Below are 18,646 nucleotides of genomic sequence, written 5' to 3'. Positions count from 1 at the left end.
ACACAACCCATAAAGAGACCTCAAAGAATACATTAATCACAAGCTTAGCCAGTTAAGCGATATTAAACTCCTTAATCCTATGAAACCCAACACCACCTTTATTTTCAGTTTGCATAGCACCTCCCATGCGGCCAAATGCGACCTTCTCCTAGAATCCGAATTCATTCAAAGAAAGTTTCTGAACATGGTTTCTAATTGGACCATCACCTGCTTAGGCACCTTAAAAGACAAAATCCAGAATACAAAAAATGCAGTAAGAGTATTTTGAATGAGAAGTAACCTCCCTCCATAAGACAATAATATGACTTTCCATACTTATAACCTTTGTTGAATTTTAGCAATAAGAAGATAACATAAAGAAAAATTCAACTTGCTTGCACATAGCTGCAAACTCAAATATTTCAATGATAAATAACTCAACTACCACCCTATCAAATGGAAAACTTGAGAAGCCACTTCCGAACTCATATTTTAAGGCACAATGATTACTTTTTTATTATTTATTTTTATATCTGCTACATATTCAAATTCTAAAATAATACTCTTAACCTTTTACACTTTGTTCTCTAAAGGATTATAGAAAAACAACACATCATCCACAAAAAAAAAATATGAAAGATGTCTTGAGAAAGGTAAGAAACTTTAACAACCTCAATGAAATTTTAACATTCATCGAATTTCATTCTCCTAGAGAGTCTCTCCATAATAATTAAAAACATATATGAGGACAAATATACTACAAGAAAAATGCGATGTAGCGACGGATATTAGCGACGGAGTTTTTCCGTCGCAACTTTGTGGCGGATTAGCGAGAGAATCTAATCCGTCAGTAAGATTTGTAATATTGACGGATGTAGCGATGAAAGGTTTTCGTCACTCAATCCATTGCTAAGTAGCGACGGTACATTTTTGTTGCAAGAAACGCGACGATTGGCGACAGATATGGCGACAGAAGATTTCTGTTGCTACCTAGCGACGACTTCAGTGACAGAAATATTCCGTCGCTAAAGGCTCCTATAAATTTACGATGGCTTGGCGATGGAATAATTCCATCGCCAAAGCTGTCGCTAATTTTCGCGTAAATCCCTAACTGAAGCCATTTTCCCTCTTTTCTTGATTCCTCTCTCCCGCCCTCCCGACGCCGCCCTCTGCCACTCGACGCCTTCCTCCGCCGCACGGCCCGTCGCCCCGCTTTCCTCCTTCGGCCGGCGCATTCCCCGACCCGTTGCCCCTCATTCCGCCCGGCCTGACGCCTTCCTCTACCGACCCTTCTCACTCCCCGGCTCGTTGCCCCGTCGCCCCTTGTTCCGCTCAGCCCGATGGCTTCCTCCACCGCCCCTTCTCACTCCCCGACCCGTCGCCCCGCCGACCGACGCTCGTCGCCTGCCGCCCGCCGCAGGTAAATTTTTTTTTCAGCGGGGGGGGGGGGGGGTCGCCCGTCGCACCCCGCCTGCCCCTTTTATTTTTTTTCCGGCAGAGGGGTCGCCCTCTGCCGCGTTCTATTTTTTTTCGGCAGGGGGTCGCCCCCTGCCGCGTTCGTTTTATTTTTTTCGGTAGGGGGGGCGCCCGTCGCACCCCGCTTGCCCCTTCTATTTTTTTTCTGGCAGGGGGGTCGCCCCCTGCCGCGTTCTATTTTTTTCGGCAAAGGGTCGTCCCTGCCACGTTCGTTTTATTTTTTTCGGCAAGGGGGTCGCCCCCTGCCCCTTCTATTTTTTTCCGAGAGGGGGGTCGCCCATCGCACCCCGCCTGCCCCTTCTATTTTTTTTCGGCAGGGGGGTCGCCCCCTACCGCATTCTATTTTTTTCGGCAAGGGGTCGTCCCCTGCCGCATTTGTTTTTTTTTCGGCAGGGGGGCGACCCCCAGCCGCGTTCTATTTTTTCTGGCAGCGGGTCGCCCCCTGCGGCATTTTGTTTTTTCCAGCAGTGGGTTGACCCTCCTGCCTCATTTGTTTTTTTTTGGCAGGGGGGCGACCCCTGCCGCGTTTTGTTTTTCCTGACAGGGGGTGTAAACCCCCTGCCTCGTTGTTTTATTCGGGCAGGGGTCGACTCCCCTGCCTCGTTGTTTTATGCGGGCAGGGGGTCGCCCCTTGCTTTTCCGACAGGAGGTCGCCCTCCTACCACTTTTTTTTCCCGGCAGAGGGGCGACCCCCTGCCTCATTTTTTTTTTGGCAGGGGGTCGCCCCCCTGCCTCATTTTTTTATTTGGGCAGAGGGTCGCCTCCGTGCCTCATTTATTTTTTTGGCAAGGGGGGTCGCCCCCTGCCTCATTTTTTTATTCGAGCAAAGGGTCGCCCCCGTGCCTCTCTTTTTTTCAGCAGGGGTTGACCCCTGCCTCGTTTGTTTTTTTCGGTAGGGGTCGCTCTCATGCCTCATTTTTTTATTCGGTAGGGGGATGCCCTCCTGCCATTTTTTTATTCGTGCAGGGGGTTGCCCCCCAACCCCCAGCTTTTCCGGCATGAGGGCGACCTTGCCTCGGGTTTTTTTTTTTCTGGCAGGTGGTGATTTGATTTTAACACAGTGTCTCTTGCAGATTTCTCAACAGAACCCGTTTGTGTCCTGCCACCTGTGGTAAGTAAGTGACAAAAACAATGCAAATCGGGTAAATACCCGTGGTGAGTAAGTGATGCAAGCGCATCACATGTTATTTAATTTATTGGATGTAACACTTTACTGTTCACACACTCACTTAGTTGTTGATATCTATGACTGCTTTGTTGGTGTTTGGAGATCATGCTGAGCATGATTTTAATGTATGAGAATAAAAGTGCTCTTATTTTTGGAGTACGGATTTCATGCTAGGCATGGTAGTAGTAAGCGGGATATTGAACTGTGTTTGCTGCGGGTACATGTTTGACATTTATTTGATATGAATGATTTCAATGTATTGCAATATTTGATGTGATTGTATCCATGCTTGCATGTAGTTACTTTCAATTTGATTATGACTTTCATGTTAAATTGTATATTGAAAGCATATTTTTTCACTACCTTAGAACACATATGAGCATGATATAATCACATATAGAGTTTTTTTACTGCCTTAGAACACATATGAGCATGATAGAATCACATATGAAGTTTTTTGTCTGCCTTAGAGTACATATGAGCATGATAGAATCACATATAAAGTTTTTTTTGACTATTTTAAAACACATATGAGCATGCTATAATCACATATTCAGTTTTTTGACTGCCTTAGAACACATATTAGCATAATAAAATCACATATACAGTTTTTTGCATGCCTTAGAGCACATATGAGCATGGTAGAATCACATATAGAGTTTTTCTGACTGCCTTAGAACACATATGAGCATGATATAATCACATATAGAGTTTTTTTACTGCCTTCGAACATATATGAGCATGATAGAATCACATATAAAGTTTTTTGCCTGCCTTAGAGCACATATGAGCATGATTGAATCACATATAAAGTTTTTTTTACTGTCTTAGAACACATATGAGCATGCTATAATCACATATTCAGTTTTTTGACTGCCTTAGAACACATATGAGCATGATAGAATCACATATACAGCTTTTTGCCTGCCTTAGAGCACATATGAGCATGGTAGAATCACATATAGAGTTTTTCTGACTGCCTTAGAACACATATGAGCATGATATAATCACATATAGAGTTTTTTTACTGCCTTAGAACACATATAATTCATGATAGAATCACATATAGTGTATAATTTATTTCAATATATTTTGTTTATCAATACTGACCTTTCTTTTCTTGTGTAGGATGCTGGCGATAATCAACCTAGTAGAGCTGAAGGGACAAATCAAGGCAATGAACAAGAAGACGCACAAAATCTTGGCGATGATTAGATTAATGTGTTGAATTTGTTCTACTTAGTTTTTGTTTCGAAAATGTAAATGTTGAATTGTAAATAATTAAAACTTGCGAATTTTAAAGTGGAATGATTAATTGTTTTAGTTTCCTTTTATATGTATTTTTATGTGTACTTTGTTTTTTATTCACAGGAAATATAAATTGTACAGGAAATATAAATTGTAGCACGAGAAATTTTTTCTCGATATTAAATTTTTAAATAATTTTTTCCTTGTTTGCGACAGTTTAACGACGAATATATCCGTCGCTATTTATTATTACCGTTGAAGTTAGCGACGGATTAGCGACGATTGTGAATCCGTCGCCAAACCGAAGTCGTCGTTTAGTAACGACGACCTTACGACGGAAGTTGTCATTCGTTATTCTGTCGCAACTTAGCGACGAAACTGGCAAAGATACAATATGTCGCTACTTAGCGACGGAACGAGCGATGGATATATGCCGTCACTTATTAGCGTAAAAAAAATCGCGATGGAAGATATCCGTCGCTACTCCAATGCTAATCCGTCGCTAATGTGGTTAGCGACGGATTAGAGGCAGATTAGCGACGAATTTAGGCCATCGCTAATCCACTGATTTGTTGTAGTGATAGTCCCTCTGCCTCATATCCCAAGAGCTTCATAAATTTTTTTTTCCAGAACTCTATTCACCAATACTTGGAACGAAGTTGTACAAACACAAAGTATAACTCTTTATATCCAAATTGGTGGAAGTTCAATCAAACAAAAGAGCTCTTCAAAAAATTTCATGAAACTCTATCATAAGACAGCTAAAGTGCAGAGTATTCCAACAATCTAAAATAATTTTCAAACATTCTGGCTCTAATAACTACCACTCAAAGAATTTGAAAGGTCGGTTCATACTCTTTCTCATAACCATTTCAAAGTAAAAAAACAAGCGAAGAATGGTCTGCCACCTATCTTGGAAACACCTTCAGCGAGCTGCCCATACCAACATCATCAAACCACTGATAGTTGATAAATGCATATTATTTTTGTCTTTTTTATTATTAATTCAAGTGTATATTTTCTATGGATCTCCAATTTTAGAAAAGCCTCTTTCTGAAATAAAATCATGAATCTATGAAGCACAATAGATATTTGGATGGAGCTCCATTTTTTTTGAATCATTGAGCACACAATTGAAGTCTCCAATAAACACCCATGGTCGATCGTAGCCCACAAAGCTCCAAACTGCATCGATTTATGTTCAACATGGTTACTAAGGTATAGACCCGCAACCTTGAAATGCTTATTGCTTTCTCGGTCCAAACATGAACAACTAATAACTCCATCATTGATCTGAAAATTTGAGCACTCTAATATACATTCTATCAGACTCACATAATGCATCAGGGACAACATTAAAATCAATACATTTATATGTAAAAGATAAAAAATGCTTAAAGAAAATCATTATTTCAATAATAAAAAAGATCTCAGGATGATAAATCCAGATAAAAGATTAGAGATCTGTAAAACTGGGGTTTAACAAAACCCCTAATGTTTCATGAAAAATCTTTAACATACTTACCTTTGTAGAGGCCGGAGAGTGATGTAACTTATCCCAGAGGGCCTGCCCTGACAAACATTTCTAAGGACGTCCTACCTTTTGCTTAGTTTTCTTAATTTGGGCGAATAGTTGTAATATCCAAAACATTAGGCACCTGCATGTAAATACTTCAAAAAAATGCCTTTTTGTAAATTATTTGTTTTTTTTGTAATTAACCTATATGTTAGATGATTTTTTGTAAATGACCAATACAACCATAACCTTAACTAGCAGGTGATATTATTATAATCAAATTGAATCGACTGTTTGATGATCTTATTGATACTTGAATAGGTTTTCTTTTTAGGGTTTATCTAACATTAAACTAGTTGCAGCTAACATTAGCTACAAACGATAAAAGTACATTTAAAAACAATGACATTCTTGAAAATATACTATCATGTTTGGGCATAAAAAAAGAAACTCTTTAAATTTGAATTTATGGAGTGTAGTATGCTTTTTCACTCTTTTGAAAAAGGTATTTAACTTTTTGTTTTTCATACACTTTACTCTGAAAAGTGATCATATTCTTTTACACGTACCACAACTTTTAAGAGTATTTTAATCATTTTTAGCTAAAGTTAAATACAACTAATTTAATATAGATAAGCCTTCTTTTTATTTTTTAACTTTTATAATAATTATGATTTTTTTGAGCTGTTATATTGTTTAAGCATTAAATGCCTAATTTGGAATTTGATTGGACCCTATAATTGTCATTTATTTTATTTCATATTTTTTTGTTTTAGATATTCTTTTTCTAAGTTTTATGTTTTTTATGAATTTTTGAACTTTTTAAAAATAAAAAATTTAAATTTGATATTGAATTGGCTGATTTTCTAAACCATTTTGAAAAATAGTTTCAATTAAGAAACTGATTCTGACAACGTTGTGTTAATAAAAAAAAAACTTTTATTTTCACTGTCAAAGGGAGACGTTAATAAAAGGGTATCTCTCATGCCACGTGAGAGTGTCCCAAAACGAGGTTCCTTTTGTGCAAGATTTCATCCTAAAATCCAACGGCAATCTCTCACGCCATGTCCCCACCAATCGAGCAAGGAGAACCGTATATCTTTTGTTGGTTTCGTCTTTTTTGCTAGGGTTGCAAACGGGTCTGATCTGGGTGCGTCACCAATACTGGAACAGACTTTCCATGAGTGATCAGTTTCATTTTGGGTCCAGATCCGATTCAGGATATATGGCAAAGTTTGAGATCCAGATGCGCAGGTCTTCTTTTTTCTTTATATATATATATATATAGGTTAATCTAACATTAAATTAATTGTGTTAATATTATATAGATCCAACCTTATGAAAATGACTAAAGCACCTTTAAAATAATGGTGTTTTTAAAAAATACAAGACTACTTTTTAAAATAAACAAATAATTTTGATAGCTTCATAAAGTTTTTTTTTAAAGGTGTTTAACTTTTAAATTCTTCCAAGTTTAAAAATACTTATAATGTTTAAAAAAGTAATCATGTATTTTTAAAAAAAATATCATGCATGTTAAAGGTATTTCGATCATTTTAATAAGATTGAATTCATCTAATTTTTTAACGTTAGATTAACCCTATATATATATATACACACACACAAAATGTGTCATGTTAGAATTGGAGGCAACCAGGTTGTGGTCCTATTTGTTCATAGGATTATGATTCAAATCCTGCTGAGCCTGAATTCACTTGTTCCCAATCTGATCCATTCATGAAAGAAAACATGTTTCTTGTGGTTCTCATGTGCAACCAAATTTCCTTTGGTGTGGTATTCCATGTGGTAAGTGGGGTCCTATGGCAAGCTGAAGGTCCAGGTAGGGATGGCAGTGAGGCGGGGCGGGGAACAAGGTCTCCACCTCCACCCGGCCTCAAAATTTTATCCTCCACCCCCGCCCCGCCTCCACGGCGGGGATGGATTTTATCCTCCACCCCCACCTCCATCCCCGGTCCAAACGGGGATGAGGCGGGGCGGGGCGGGGATATTGCGGGGAAAAGTGGTCGGGGCGGGGATGAGGCGGGGATCATGGCGGGGCGGGGAAAAGTGCATGTCCACCCCCGCCCCGCCTCCGCGGTGGGGATGAATTTTATCCTCCACCCCCGCCTCCATCCCCGTTTCATACCCTTCATCCCCGGTCCAAACGGGGCGAGGCGGGGCGGGGCCCCGCTTTCCCCCGGTCCACTGCCATCCCTAGGTCCAGGTTGGAATCCCTCTGCCACATGGGGCTTAAGAGTTATCTGGTAGGGGTCTGCCTAACCCCAGCGTGCCTTTCAAAAAAAAATAAAAAATTTCTTTGTGGTAAGCTAAGGATCCAAACCTATTTTTGCCAACCACTGGTAAATAGGCCAGGCCAGCGTAGTGTCAAAATACAAATTCCATGCAGCCCGACCCAACCAGGCTCATTTACCAGTTGGGATTTAAGGACCTGGCCTGACCCACAGAGACTTGGCCCAATAATAATTGGTCCCAGCCCGAACCCAACAGGATATGATGTCTTTCCAGTTGAGCCGAGCCCGAACTGGCAAATTACACATGGGCCTGGGTCTTGAGGCTTGGCCGGGTCAGGCTAGCAGTGTGTCAAGCTCTAATGAGCCTGATCTAGTAAGACCTGATGTCTGCCCCTGTTCGGGTGTTCAAATTTAAATCTGGTAATGTCACTGCACTGCCTGTTAATATCTGGATCTATTTTGACGATAAAGAAACCCTGACCAAGAACCGAGTCACTTAATGGGCCTCCCTCCCTCGCTATGAGGTAAAACTTCGAGATGAGGACACGACCACCCAACCTTACGAGCCCCAACTGGATCTAAAATCATATTCATTTCTGGTTCTTTCTTGATTTGGGTAGACCTATACAACCGAACCGAGTCCAAACCCATTACATCAGCAAAAAAAAGGCCATTATTTCTAAGCTTACAACTGCTGTGTCGACGTTTATGCCAGGTGGGACCCACAACCCTATGTGATTTTGATATCTCCTTCCCTAATCAATTTATCATCCATTTCAAAAATGACCCACAAGCTTAGCGGACCCGTCCTCGGGTCCGAATAAAAACGGCCAAAATATACCACGTCACGTGTGCCACTCAGAATCCAGCACGTTTCGGTTTCAGACCCTAAGAACTTAAATTTAGAAAAACAGGTCCAAACTTTCAGTTATTAAAATATACTGGTTTCATTTTAGCTTTCCACATGTATTACTTAAATCAAAGTGTACAAATGTGTTGAGCGATAGATTTAGTAGGAAACGACACTTGGATCATGTTTTTTCAATGAAAACATGATAACCCTTGATTATTTAAGAAAATCTTAAACCATCAATTTTTTAAATGCTAAAAAAATCAACATGTGTATCGGAATCGGATGATCCAAGTGCCAATTCATATAGAATCAAACATGTAGAATGCAACCGTATGCTCAGATACAAGAAAAATATGAAAAAAACTTTGGAAAGCACTAGAAAAGTGGTTAGCAACTATTATTATATATATAGTAATGCATTCCTTAGGCCCCTTTTTTCCTTAGGTCTCATTCACATTAAAAAATCACAGTTTTAAGTATTTGTTTTCATATCTAACACATGTGATCTATAGGTTTTATTTAGTGGAACCAACTTTTGGATTCTCGAAATTTGACCTATATACAGGTTTTTCCAGTCATCCAAAATGAATGGTTATGAAGGTACCAACTTTTCTTGTTCAAAAAATTATATTTTTTCATCAAAAAAAGATGATACAGGAGTCAATTCCCACTAAATCAAGCATGCTAAACACATCTTACAGTTCAAATCTGAGGCAGAACCAGAAATGGGGCCTAATATGTTGAATTCTGGTGTGTATATATATATATATATATATATAAGGTTTGCTAATAGGGATGGCAGTGGACCGGGGTGGGGGACAAGGTCTCCACCCCTACCCTGTCTCAAAATTTTGCCCTTCACCCTTGTCTTCATTTTTGCATGGGTTTTGATTTTAACCTTCATCCTAGAATTATTCCTGGTTTCATGTCCTTTATCCTTGGTCCAAACGGGGCTAGGCGGGGCATGACCCTATTTCTCTAGTCCTTTCGTCACTGTCACCTTCTGCCATTAGAGGAAGAAAAGGGGAGAAATGGGAGCTCGCGTAGCTCATTATAGGAAGGAGAAGGAGAGACCAGAAATTCAAAAAAGGGTTTTATGCTAGGGTTATATATATATATATATATATATATATATATATATATATATATATATATATATATATATATATATATATATATATGTGTGTGTGTGTTTCAAACCATCCCTTACTCCTTTAAAAATATATATTTGCATGTATTTTTTACTTAGTTTAAACTAGGTTTTTGAGACTTTCATTTGAGAACAGGAGAAAATATATTCCAAAACATTAGCACCTGTGAAAAAATTGAGTATCTACAATTTCTTAATCAATAAAAACCTTTTCCATATTTTAGAATTTAAAATTGTTTCTTATTGTAACATTATTTTAAAAATAAAATTTTATTAAAAATATTAAAATAATAGTCATGAATCTAATTAAAATCAGCGAGTACATGTCGCTCAAATCAACAAGACATGCAACTCAAATGGCATGTCTTGTGACTATAAATTAGAGCTTTGTCCTTAGGGAATCTACTAGTCTACTACTGCTTCATTCTCTTGCACCATATTCAACGTACGTGCGCCTGGAAGAAGCAGATTATTTTCATTTACCAAACTTACTATAGTTAACTACCCTTTTCAAAGTAAGTATGCATGGAAGAAGCACATTATTTTCATTTACCCAACTTACTATAGTTAACTACCCTATTTAAAAATAAAATTTTATTAAAAATATTAAAATAATAGTCATGAATCTAATTAAAATCAGCGAGTACATGTCGCTCAAATCAACAAGACATGCAACTCAAATGGCATGTCTTGTGACTATAAATTAGAGCTTTGTCCTTAGGGAATCTACTAGTCTACTACTGCTTCATTCTCTTGCACCATATTCAACGTACGTGCGCCTGGAAGAAGCAGATTATTTTCATTTACCAAACTTACTATAGTTAACTACCCTTTTCAAAGTAAGTATGCATGGAAGAAGCACATTATTTTCATTTACCCAACTTACTATAGTTAACTACCCTATTCAACGTAAGTATGCATGAAAGAAGCACAGTATTTTTATTTATCAAACTTACTATAGTTAACTACCCTATTCAAAGTAAGTATGCATGGAAGAAGCACACTATTTTCATTTACCAAACTTACTATAGTTAACTGAGAACTTTGTTAGGATAAAATGTATTTTTTTGGATGAGTTGTTAGGATAAAATGTCAGTAGTTTAAGATTGGGTGGTTGGATGGAGTTTTACCTGGCCAAGGGTTTTTCTTCGTCATTAAAAAAAACAATTGCCTGCAAGGGCTTCACTCATCTTGTAGGGTATGTCACAAGTTCGAAACCCACGGGTGGTATACCTTGCCGCAAGGTCAAAGCTGAGTGTACTTCACAGTGGGCAGGGGAGACCTTAAAGGTTTTACCAACCAGAGGGTTTTATTTTTCATTGAATTATCTAAAAAAAAAATACAACAATTACTAGAACAAGATAATGCTTTAAATTTTAAAAGGTAATTGGAGAAGGGGCATGGTAGCCTACTAAATAGTGCAGCTTGCTACAACAACAACATGGTTGAGAGTAGGAATGACAGTGGATGCGAAAACGGGGCCCATCCTTTCTCGCCCCGTTTGGACCAGGGATAGAGGACATGAAACGAGGATGGAGGTTAAAATCAAAACCCATGCGGGGATGGAGACGGCGATGAACTTATGCTTTCTCCCGCCTTGCCCCTGTCTCGATGACCGCCTTGCCCTACCCTGTCCCCAATCCTTCTAAGGATGGCAATGGACCGAGGAGAAACAGGGTCCTGCCTCACCTAGGTCAGTTTGGATCAGGAATGAATGACATAAAATGGAGATGGAGGTTAAAATCCATACCCCTGTGAGGATGGAGGTCAGGGTTTTGAGATGAGGTGGGGGTGGAGACCTTGACCCCCGGCGGGTCCACTGCTATCCCTAGTTGAGAGACCTTAAAAACAAGGGTGGTAAGTGCACTTTCTATAAATCTTGCACTTAATGCTTATGGGTGTGTAAACTGATGAATGCAACTTTTTTTTTTCTGCACACATTGTAAAACAAATAGATGGAGGAAAATAAAGAAAGAAAAAAAAGTGGTGGCGGTTTTTGGTATTCAGTTTTGGACCGTTTAGGTGATGAGATTGGGGGATTGAATTCAAATCTTGTGGATTGTGGATGCGATCCAAGCTGGCACAAACACGGAAGCATGTCATTTAATTATTAATTTTTTTGTTACTATTATTATTTTTGTCAAAGATGGTCATTCAATTATTTTTAAAACCATGCTTGTTATTCCAAACAAAGGTAGAAGGCGGAGAAGAAAGAAAAGAATGAATACAAATAAAAACTTGGATTTTGGATAAATTTCCAAATGCAGAGATTTTGGATGTAGAAATATAAGGAAACCATTTGGAAATCTTTTTTCACCCTTTTCTATCTTAACCCAAACACCATCGTCGTCGTCATCATCATCATCATCATCAAATGTCGTACCAAACGCTCTCTCCCTGCTTTCCCCAAACCACCATCTTTGCAAACATGATTTTCTCTTCTCCTCTGTTCTCCCAGGTAAACAAAATAACACAAACCCTCTCTTAAGTTAAAAAGCATAAGAAGAAGAAGAAAACCCAACTATCCAACCTCTCTCTCTGTGGTTCAATTTTGCTTTGTGGGTATCTCGTAAAATAATTCTGCTACCGAAACGCAGGGCCGTACCGGATGCGACTCGCCGGAGATGGAGAGTACGAACGGCCTGAAAGCCGGTTCGTGGCAGGAGGACGCCTGTAGCGGCGGAGGGGACGACTTCTTCGTCGACGACCTCCTCGACTTATCGAACCAGGACGACTTCGCAGCGGAGGAAGGAAGAGAAGGAGAAGAAGAGGAGGGGGAGTCGAACTCATCGCCGCCGGAGAGCCAGTCCGGTTCGACGTCGACGGTCTCGGACCGCTCGTCCGGCGCCGTTTTCGATGACGCCGTCGGCGAGCTCTCCGTCCCGGTAAGTGTTTTTTTGTTTTTCCGGCCTGTTTCTGTTCTACCCGCGCGTTTTGCCGGCCTGATATTTTCTTTTGGGGGTTGTCGTTTTCCTCGCTGCCTTTCGTTGAATAGGTCGACGAGTTGGCGGATTTGGAGTGGCTCTCTCACTTCGTGGAAGACTCCTTCTCCTCCGGAACCGGTTCGTTGCAGTACTCGCCGGAAACCGGCGGAGAATCCCGTGTCCCGGCGAAAAAACCCGGTTTACTGCTCCAAACCCGGGTCCCCATGAGGGCGCGCAGCAAGCGGTCTCGAACCAGCCGCACCTGGTCGTATCGAGACGGGTTTCCCGAGTTGACGTCGTCATCCTCGTCAACGTCATCGTGTCTCAACCCGGTTCGAGACGTATTGGATGGTAAGAAGCGGCTGGGGAAGCACCGGAACCGGGTCGTGAGGGTGCCGGAGAACGCGCCGGTTCGGAGGTGCAGCCACTGCCTGGTCCAAAGGACGCCCCAGTGGAGGGCCGGGCCACTCGGTTCCAAGACCCTCTGCAACGCCTGCGGTGTTCGGTACAAGTCCGGCCGGTTGCTGCCCGAATACCGTCCGGCGGGGAGCCCAACGTTCCTGAGCGACGTCCATTCCAACAACCACCGGAAGGTCTTGGAGATGAGGAGGATGAAGGAGATGATGATGACGACGATGGTGATGAAAGCCTTGCCGGAAAGCGGTTTGCCGGCAGTCCAGAGCTATTAACCGGTTGTATATTACTGGTGGGTGGCGGTTTTTTCATTTTTCCTTTTTGTAATTTTATAGCTTGTAACGGACTTGCTTATCACTAGCGTTTTGCTTTTCTTTTTTTAGCCATTCTTTCATTTCATTCACTCTCTTATGTTGGTTATTCATTCAATTTTCAAAGAATGTGATAAGATTTGGTGAGGGTTAAAATAATAGGTTCTCTTTTTCTTTTTTTAGTTATTATAAAGTAGCAACTTTTAACTTGTTGTAGGGTCTGAGGTTTAAGAGAGAGTTTTGGTTTGCATTAATGGAAGGGTTTTAAGCTTTGATATAATGTTTTCTTTTTTCTTTAATTTCTAACGCTTACCATTCATGGAAAATGATTCAACTAAATCTGAATAGCTGGTGACTAATGAATATAATGACTATATGTGATGTGCTAGAGAATGTTTTTTTTTTTTACCCTGAGAAACTGCCTCGGGGTCTCTGTCCATGTGGATGTAAAACTCGGATGGCTTACCCTTCGACCCTAGGGAGTTACCAAGCTTCGGCTTACACCCATGGAATTTGAACCTAGACTGCCCGTCAAATGGTCTAGGCCTCATCCTACTACTAGGAATGGCAGTGGACCGGGGGAAAGCGGGGCCCCGCCTTGCCTCGCCCTATTTGGACCAGGGATGAAGGGTATGAAACGGGGATGGAGGCGGGGACGAAGATTAAAATCCATCCCCGTCCGGGGGTGGAGGCAGGGATGGACGTGCACTTTTCCCCGCCCCGCCCCGTCCCCGCCTCATCCCTGCCCCGACCACTTTTCCCCGCAATATCCCCGCCCCGCCCCGCCTCATCCCCGTTTGAACCGGGGATGGAGGACATGAAACGGGGATGAAGGTGGGGATGGAGGAGAAAATCCATTCCCCGCCGGGGATGGAGGCGGGGGTGGAGGATAAAATCTTGAGGCGGGGCGGGGGTGGAGACCTTGTCCCCCGCCCGGCCCCACTGCCATCCCTACCTACTACGCCAAACCCCTTGGGTCTGTGCTAGAGAATGTAGAATTGATGCTTAAGGCTCTCTTTGAGAGCCGACGAATGAAGTGGAGACAGGGATTCCAGAGATCCCCACCTTGGTTCCCCTTCTTGTTTCAGCGTAGTTGAAACAAGAGTGGAGTTGGGATGCTCAGCTCGTTAGTTTTGGCGGAGTTCAGAAACATCCTTCTGATGATGTTATTGTGAACTACTCCGGTCTGCTCCCGTCCCGTCGGTGTCTACCTTTCAACTCCGGCTCCCAAACATAGCCTAAACCTTGAAGACATTTATTTTTTTGTTCATGTGAGAGAGCCTCTTTAGGCACTTAGAATCAAGGTTGTTAAATGCGATGAGGCGAAGAGAGGCGTTGAGCATGTTATGAAGCGAGGCGTAAGCCTCGAGGCGTTGAAGCGTATGCTTCATGATCAAAATAATAAAATATATAATATTAATAAAATAGCACTGGTAAATGGTTTTTAATATAAATATACATATATGAGTTTGCTATATACATATATGAGTTTGTTTGTTGGTTGATTTAGTAAAATATATAATATTAATAAAATAGCACTGGTAAATGGCTTTTTTAATATAAATATACATATATGAGTTTGCTATATACATATATGAGTTTGCTTGAGGTTGATTTAGTAAATATAAGGTTTTTGAAGGACTTGAAAAATAAATAGCTCCCAATTTTTTAAATTATAATCTTGAATTTGTTTCCATGCCTAAACAAAAAAAAAATCTTAGTGATGCATATAAATATTTTTTTCTTGGACATATCAAATGCATACATGCAATAGAACTATCATGAAAGTATAGTTTTTCAGCAATGCACTTTTGCGCACATCTCTTACTTATATACAGGTATATGTAAATTTAAGTTAGTTACACTAATGCAAGATTTTTAGTGGTTTACCACCACGCAATTAATCGGGAGCTATTAATGCTATTGAAACTTGCATCAAACATTTAGCTGAAATCATAGTGAGGGCAATCCAAACTGTGTTATATTTGAAATTATTTTAGATAATTATGTATTCAAAGCAATTCCAGAACGCTTCAGGTATTGAGTGTGCGCCTCGCATATGAGGCGTAAGTACTGAGGTGTACGCCTCTCACAACACTGCTTAGAATGTTTGAGGGGTTGTGACTGGATTAACCATCGGGGTCTATTGACATGAGTCCTATTGTTTTCAAGGTGTGGTTAGATGATCATATTTGAAAAGAAAAAAAAAGATGAAACCTAAGTGGGTTGAACGTTAGATGATCATATAAAAAAAAGAAGTCTTCATGGACTTTTGGCATCAAATCCTACTGCACTAGTTAAACGTGACTGACCCATTGGTTTGAGTGTTGGATGCAATAAAATAAATACAAATGGTGAAGGACAAGGAGAGTGGGGCCAATTTTCTCATTTAAATGACACAAAACAGTATGTGTGCAAGTTATCATGGAAAAAAAAAGTTATGGAATTCTTGGGAAGAAAACGTTTTGGCTGTTGAGAAACTCACGAGTCACTGTTGTGTCAATCAGAACGTGACACGTGTTAAAATCATTAAAATGATATTAAAAATTAATTTTAATCATTTTTTATGTTTATTAAAAAATGGTTGATTCAGGTTAGTATCGTATCGATTTTCTGCCCTTTTAGGCCATAATATCTAGATCACCAGTTTCCTTTATTACACGGAGAAACAGCACTCAAGATCGAAAAGAAAAAAATCATAGATGATTAGTGATTATACAACTTAAAAACGAGAAAGATAAGGACCCATTACAGTGTTTGATGATGAAAAGAGGATATGGGTAGATATTCTTCAATTGTGGGCATGGCTTGGTTGGATTCATCATGAGCACAGTCCTTTAAACAAATCAAACCACACACCAAATGCTTGTTGCTTTTGGAGGTGCCACACCAATTCCCATGATTGCATTGATCCTTTTCAACCACATTCTACTCTATCAACAACATATAGAATTACTTATTGGTACGAGGGTTTAAACTTTTTTTTTTCACTGTTATCTTTTGGAGGGTAGAGGGGCCAGGGGTTTGGATTTGGATTTGGGCTGCATCCACTTGAATATGGACATGGATCAGACTTGAATGACATGTCGTTGGATAGGCCGACGTGTGCAGCCATCGGCACGTATTATACGGTGCGTAGACTGACCGGTTCAGAACTAGCTTTTGCTATTTGGAAGAAGTGGCAAAAAGCAAGTTGTTATTGCCAGTGTTGTGAGAGGCGTACGCCTCAGTACCTGAAGCGTACGCCTCAGAGGCGAGGCGCACGCTCAAGGTACTGAGGCGTTGCTGTGATGCGCCCCTCATCAACCTCCGACCAGTTGTGACCACCGACCACCGGAGTTGCTGTGCTGCAGCTGCTGCTCAGTCTTCTCCGACCACCGGACGACCGGCATATCCCTCGCTTCCGTACCAGCTGGGTGGGTGGTCCTTCTCTTACTGCCTCCCCTCCCACCGCTTCACTTCCATTCCAGTTGTGAGAGGCATACGCCTTAGAGGCGAAGCGCAGGCTCAACGCCTCGCTTCGCCTCATCGCATTTAACAACCTTGGTTATTGCACCAAGCAGTGGTCCTCATAATTAGGGATGCACACGAGCCAGGTTTGAGTCGAGCTTGGGCTGGCTAGGCTCGGCTAGAAAATCTGGTTGTTCAAGCTCAAACTCAAAACCGAGATTGAACAACTTTTGCCCGAGATGGGCCCAAGTTGAATACCTTTAATTTAAAAAGATTTTTTAATTTTTGAACAAATTTGTATAAAATGCTTTGGAAAGAAAACCATTGGATTTGAACCCATACCAGTTTTAAATATGACTAGTAACTTATTCAATAAGGTAAAACTTCTATTTGTGAATATATTATGAACAAAATATATACATATATAAAATCTAATTTTTTTATATAACTATATGAGCCAAGCTAAATCGGGCTTACCGAGCTTCTACGAGTTGGACTACCTTTTCAAGCTTGGCTCATTTACGTGTACGAAGCCTGAATCCTTATTCATGCTCAGCTCATTTATTTTTTTGAACGGAGCCAAGCTTAAACCGGTTGAGCCAGAATTATTTTCTCAACGGGTCAGAGATTCGTGAATCTACACTTAAAAAAATGAATTTCTGATCCTAGAAAAGGAGGATCGGTGATTCAGTATCGCTCAGGTTTTGGCCAGATCCATACCCTTATTCACCCCAAGCAGGATTTGCATGCACACGATTGACCAAAAAAAGTTAGGGGTGAGCATTGGGTTGGCCCGACCCAAGGCATGTTAGGAACCAACAGGCCCAACTCAGACCTCCCGCTGAAGCCTGGCTTGACTATTGGTGGGACCAGGCTGCAGCCAAGTATTACCGGTCAAGGACTAGGTGGGTTAGGTTAGGTCCTGTATGCCCGACTAGTAAAAAGGTTGGCTGGGCTGGGCTCTATTGAGATATGGTTATGGGCTAGTAGGGCCGGGTTAAATTTGATTTGGGCTCAAGGAGCACATGGCAGCCGAAATAAGGATCTATCTTGGGTATGGAACCCTTCAAGTCCGAAATGGCACCCAAGCTGCAATATCCAAGTTTATCTTACTTTTTAAGATGAGAATCTATATCCAAACATCATAATCATTTTGTGCCAATGGCGAACTTCGATACTACCAAGAATGGGAACATGTGGGCTTTCACTACAAGAAAAATGTTAATTAGCGACGAAAATTTATGATGAAAATAATTCAGCATAAATTTACGACGGATTAACGAGAGAAAATTATTCATCCTTAAAATTGGAATTAGTTGCAGAATTAGCGACGGAAAAATTTTGTCTCAAAATCCATCACTAATTAGCGATGAAAATGTTTTGTCTCAAACTCCGTCGCAACTTCGCGACGGATGAGCGACAAAATTTTATCGTCGCTAATCTGTCGCTATTTAGCGATGAATTTTGAGACAGAATTTTTCTGTCGCTAATCTGTCACTAATTTTTGATGTAAAACGGTTCATCTAGGACGCGAAATTAACTCCGCAAACTTGCTCTCTCTCTCTCTCTCTCTCTCTCTCTCTCTCTCTCTCTCTCTCTCTCTTCTGTCGACTGCCCCCGCGCTGCTCGCCATCTCCGCTCCCACTCTTCGGCGACCCACCATCCAACAGCTCCCTCCGGAGACCTCGCCGACCACCTCCCGTTCTCCTCCCTCGGTCATTCCCCCTCTATCACCCCTTTCCCTCGGGTGAGCCCTCTCTCTAGCTCACCGTATTTCAACCACCTAATGTCGGCAACCCCCACTCAGTGTCCGGCCCTCTCAGGTGATCGCTTCCCCCCTCTCTGTTTTCTTCTTCTTTATCTTCTTTCTTCTCGGCTCTCATCTCTCTTCTACATCCTTTGTCC

At 41.0% G+C, this 18,646-nt stretch overlaps 1 protein-coding gene across 1 annotated transcript; it reads left to right on the top strand.

The window, feature by feature from the left end:
- The first annotated feature begins 12,000 nt into the window (after nucleotides 1-12,000).
- On the top strand, nucleotides 12,001-13,305 carry LOC149817732 (GATA transcription factor 7-like). Its single transcript, XM_089985665.1, has 3 exons — nucleotides 12,001-12,100; nucleotides 12,240-12,527; nucleotides 12,638-13,305. Exons 1-3 carry the CDS (start codon nucleotides 12,017-12,019, stop codon nucleotides 13,253-13,255), a joined length of 990 nt encoding a protein of 329 aa, XP_089841791.1. The 5' UTR covers nucleotides 12,001-12,016; the 3' UTR covers nucleotides 13,256-13,305.
- The last annotated feature ends 5,341 nt before the right edge of the window (nucleotides 13,306-18,646 follow it).

The sequence above is a fragment of the Nuphar pumila genome, chromosome 13 (assembly GCF_984573655.1).
Source record: "Nuphar pumila chromosome 13, dmNupPumi1.hap1.1, whole genome shotgun sequence".
NCBI classification, from domain to species: Eukaryota; Viridiplantae; Streptophyta; class Magnoliopsida; order Nymphaeales; family Nymphaeaceae; genus Nuphar; species Nuphar pumila.
The sequence above is the reverse complement of the archived record's forward strand: the minus strand, read 5'-3'. Positions and strand labels throughout refer to the sequence as shown.

Excerpts from the sequence above, each read along its gene's own strand:
- LOC149817732 (XM_089985665.1), top strand. The coding sequence starts at position 12,017 with ATGTCGTACCAAACGCTCTCTCCCTGCTTTCCCCAAACCACCATCTTT. Across the intron at positions 12,101-12,239 it reads CTTCTCCTCTGTTCTCCCAG|GGCCGTACCGGATGCGACTC; the intron begins GTAAACAAAATA and ends ACCGAAACGCAG. Across the intron at positions 12,528-12,637 it reads TCGGCGAGCTCTCCGTCCCG|GTCGACGAGTTGGCGGATTT; the intron begins GTAAGTGTTTTT and ends TTCGTTGAATAG.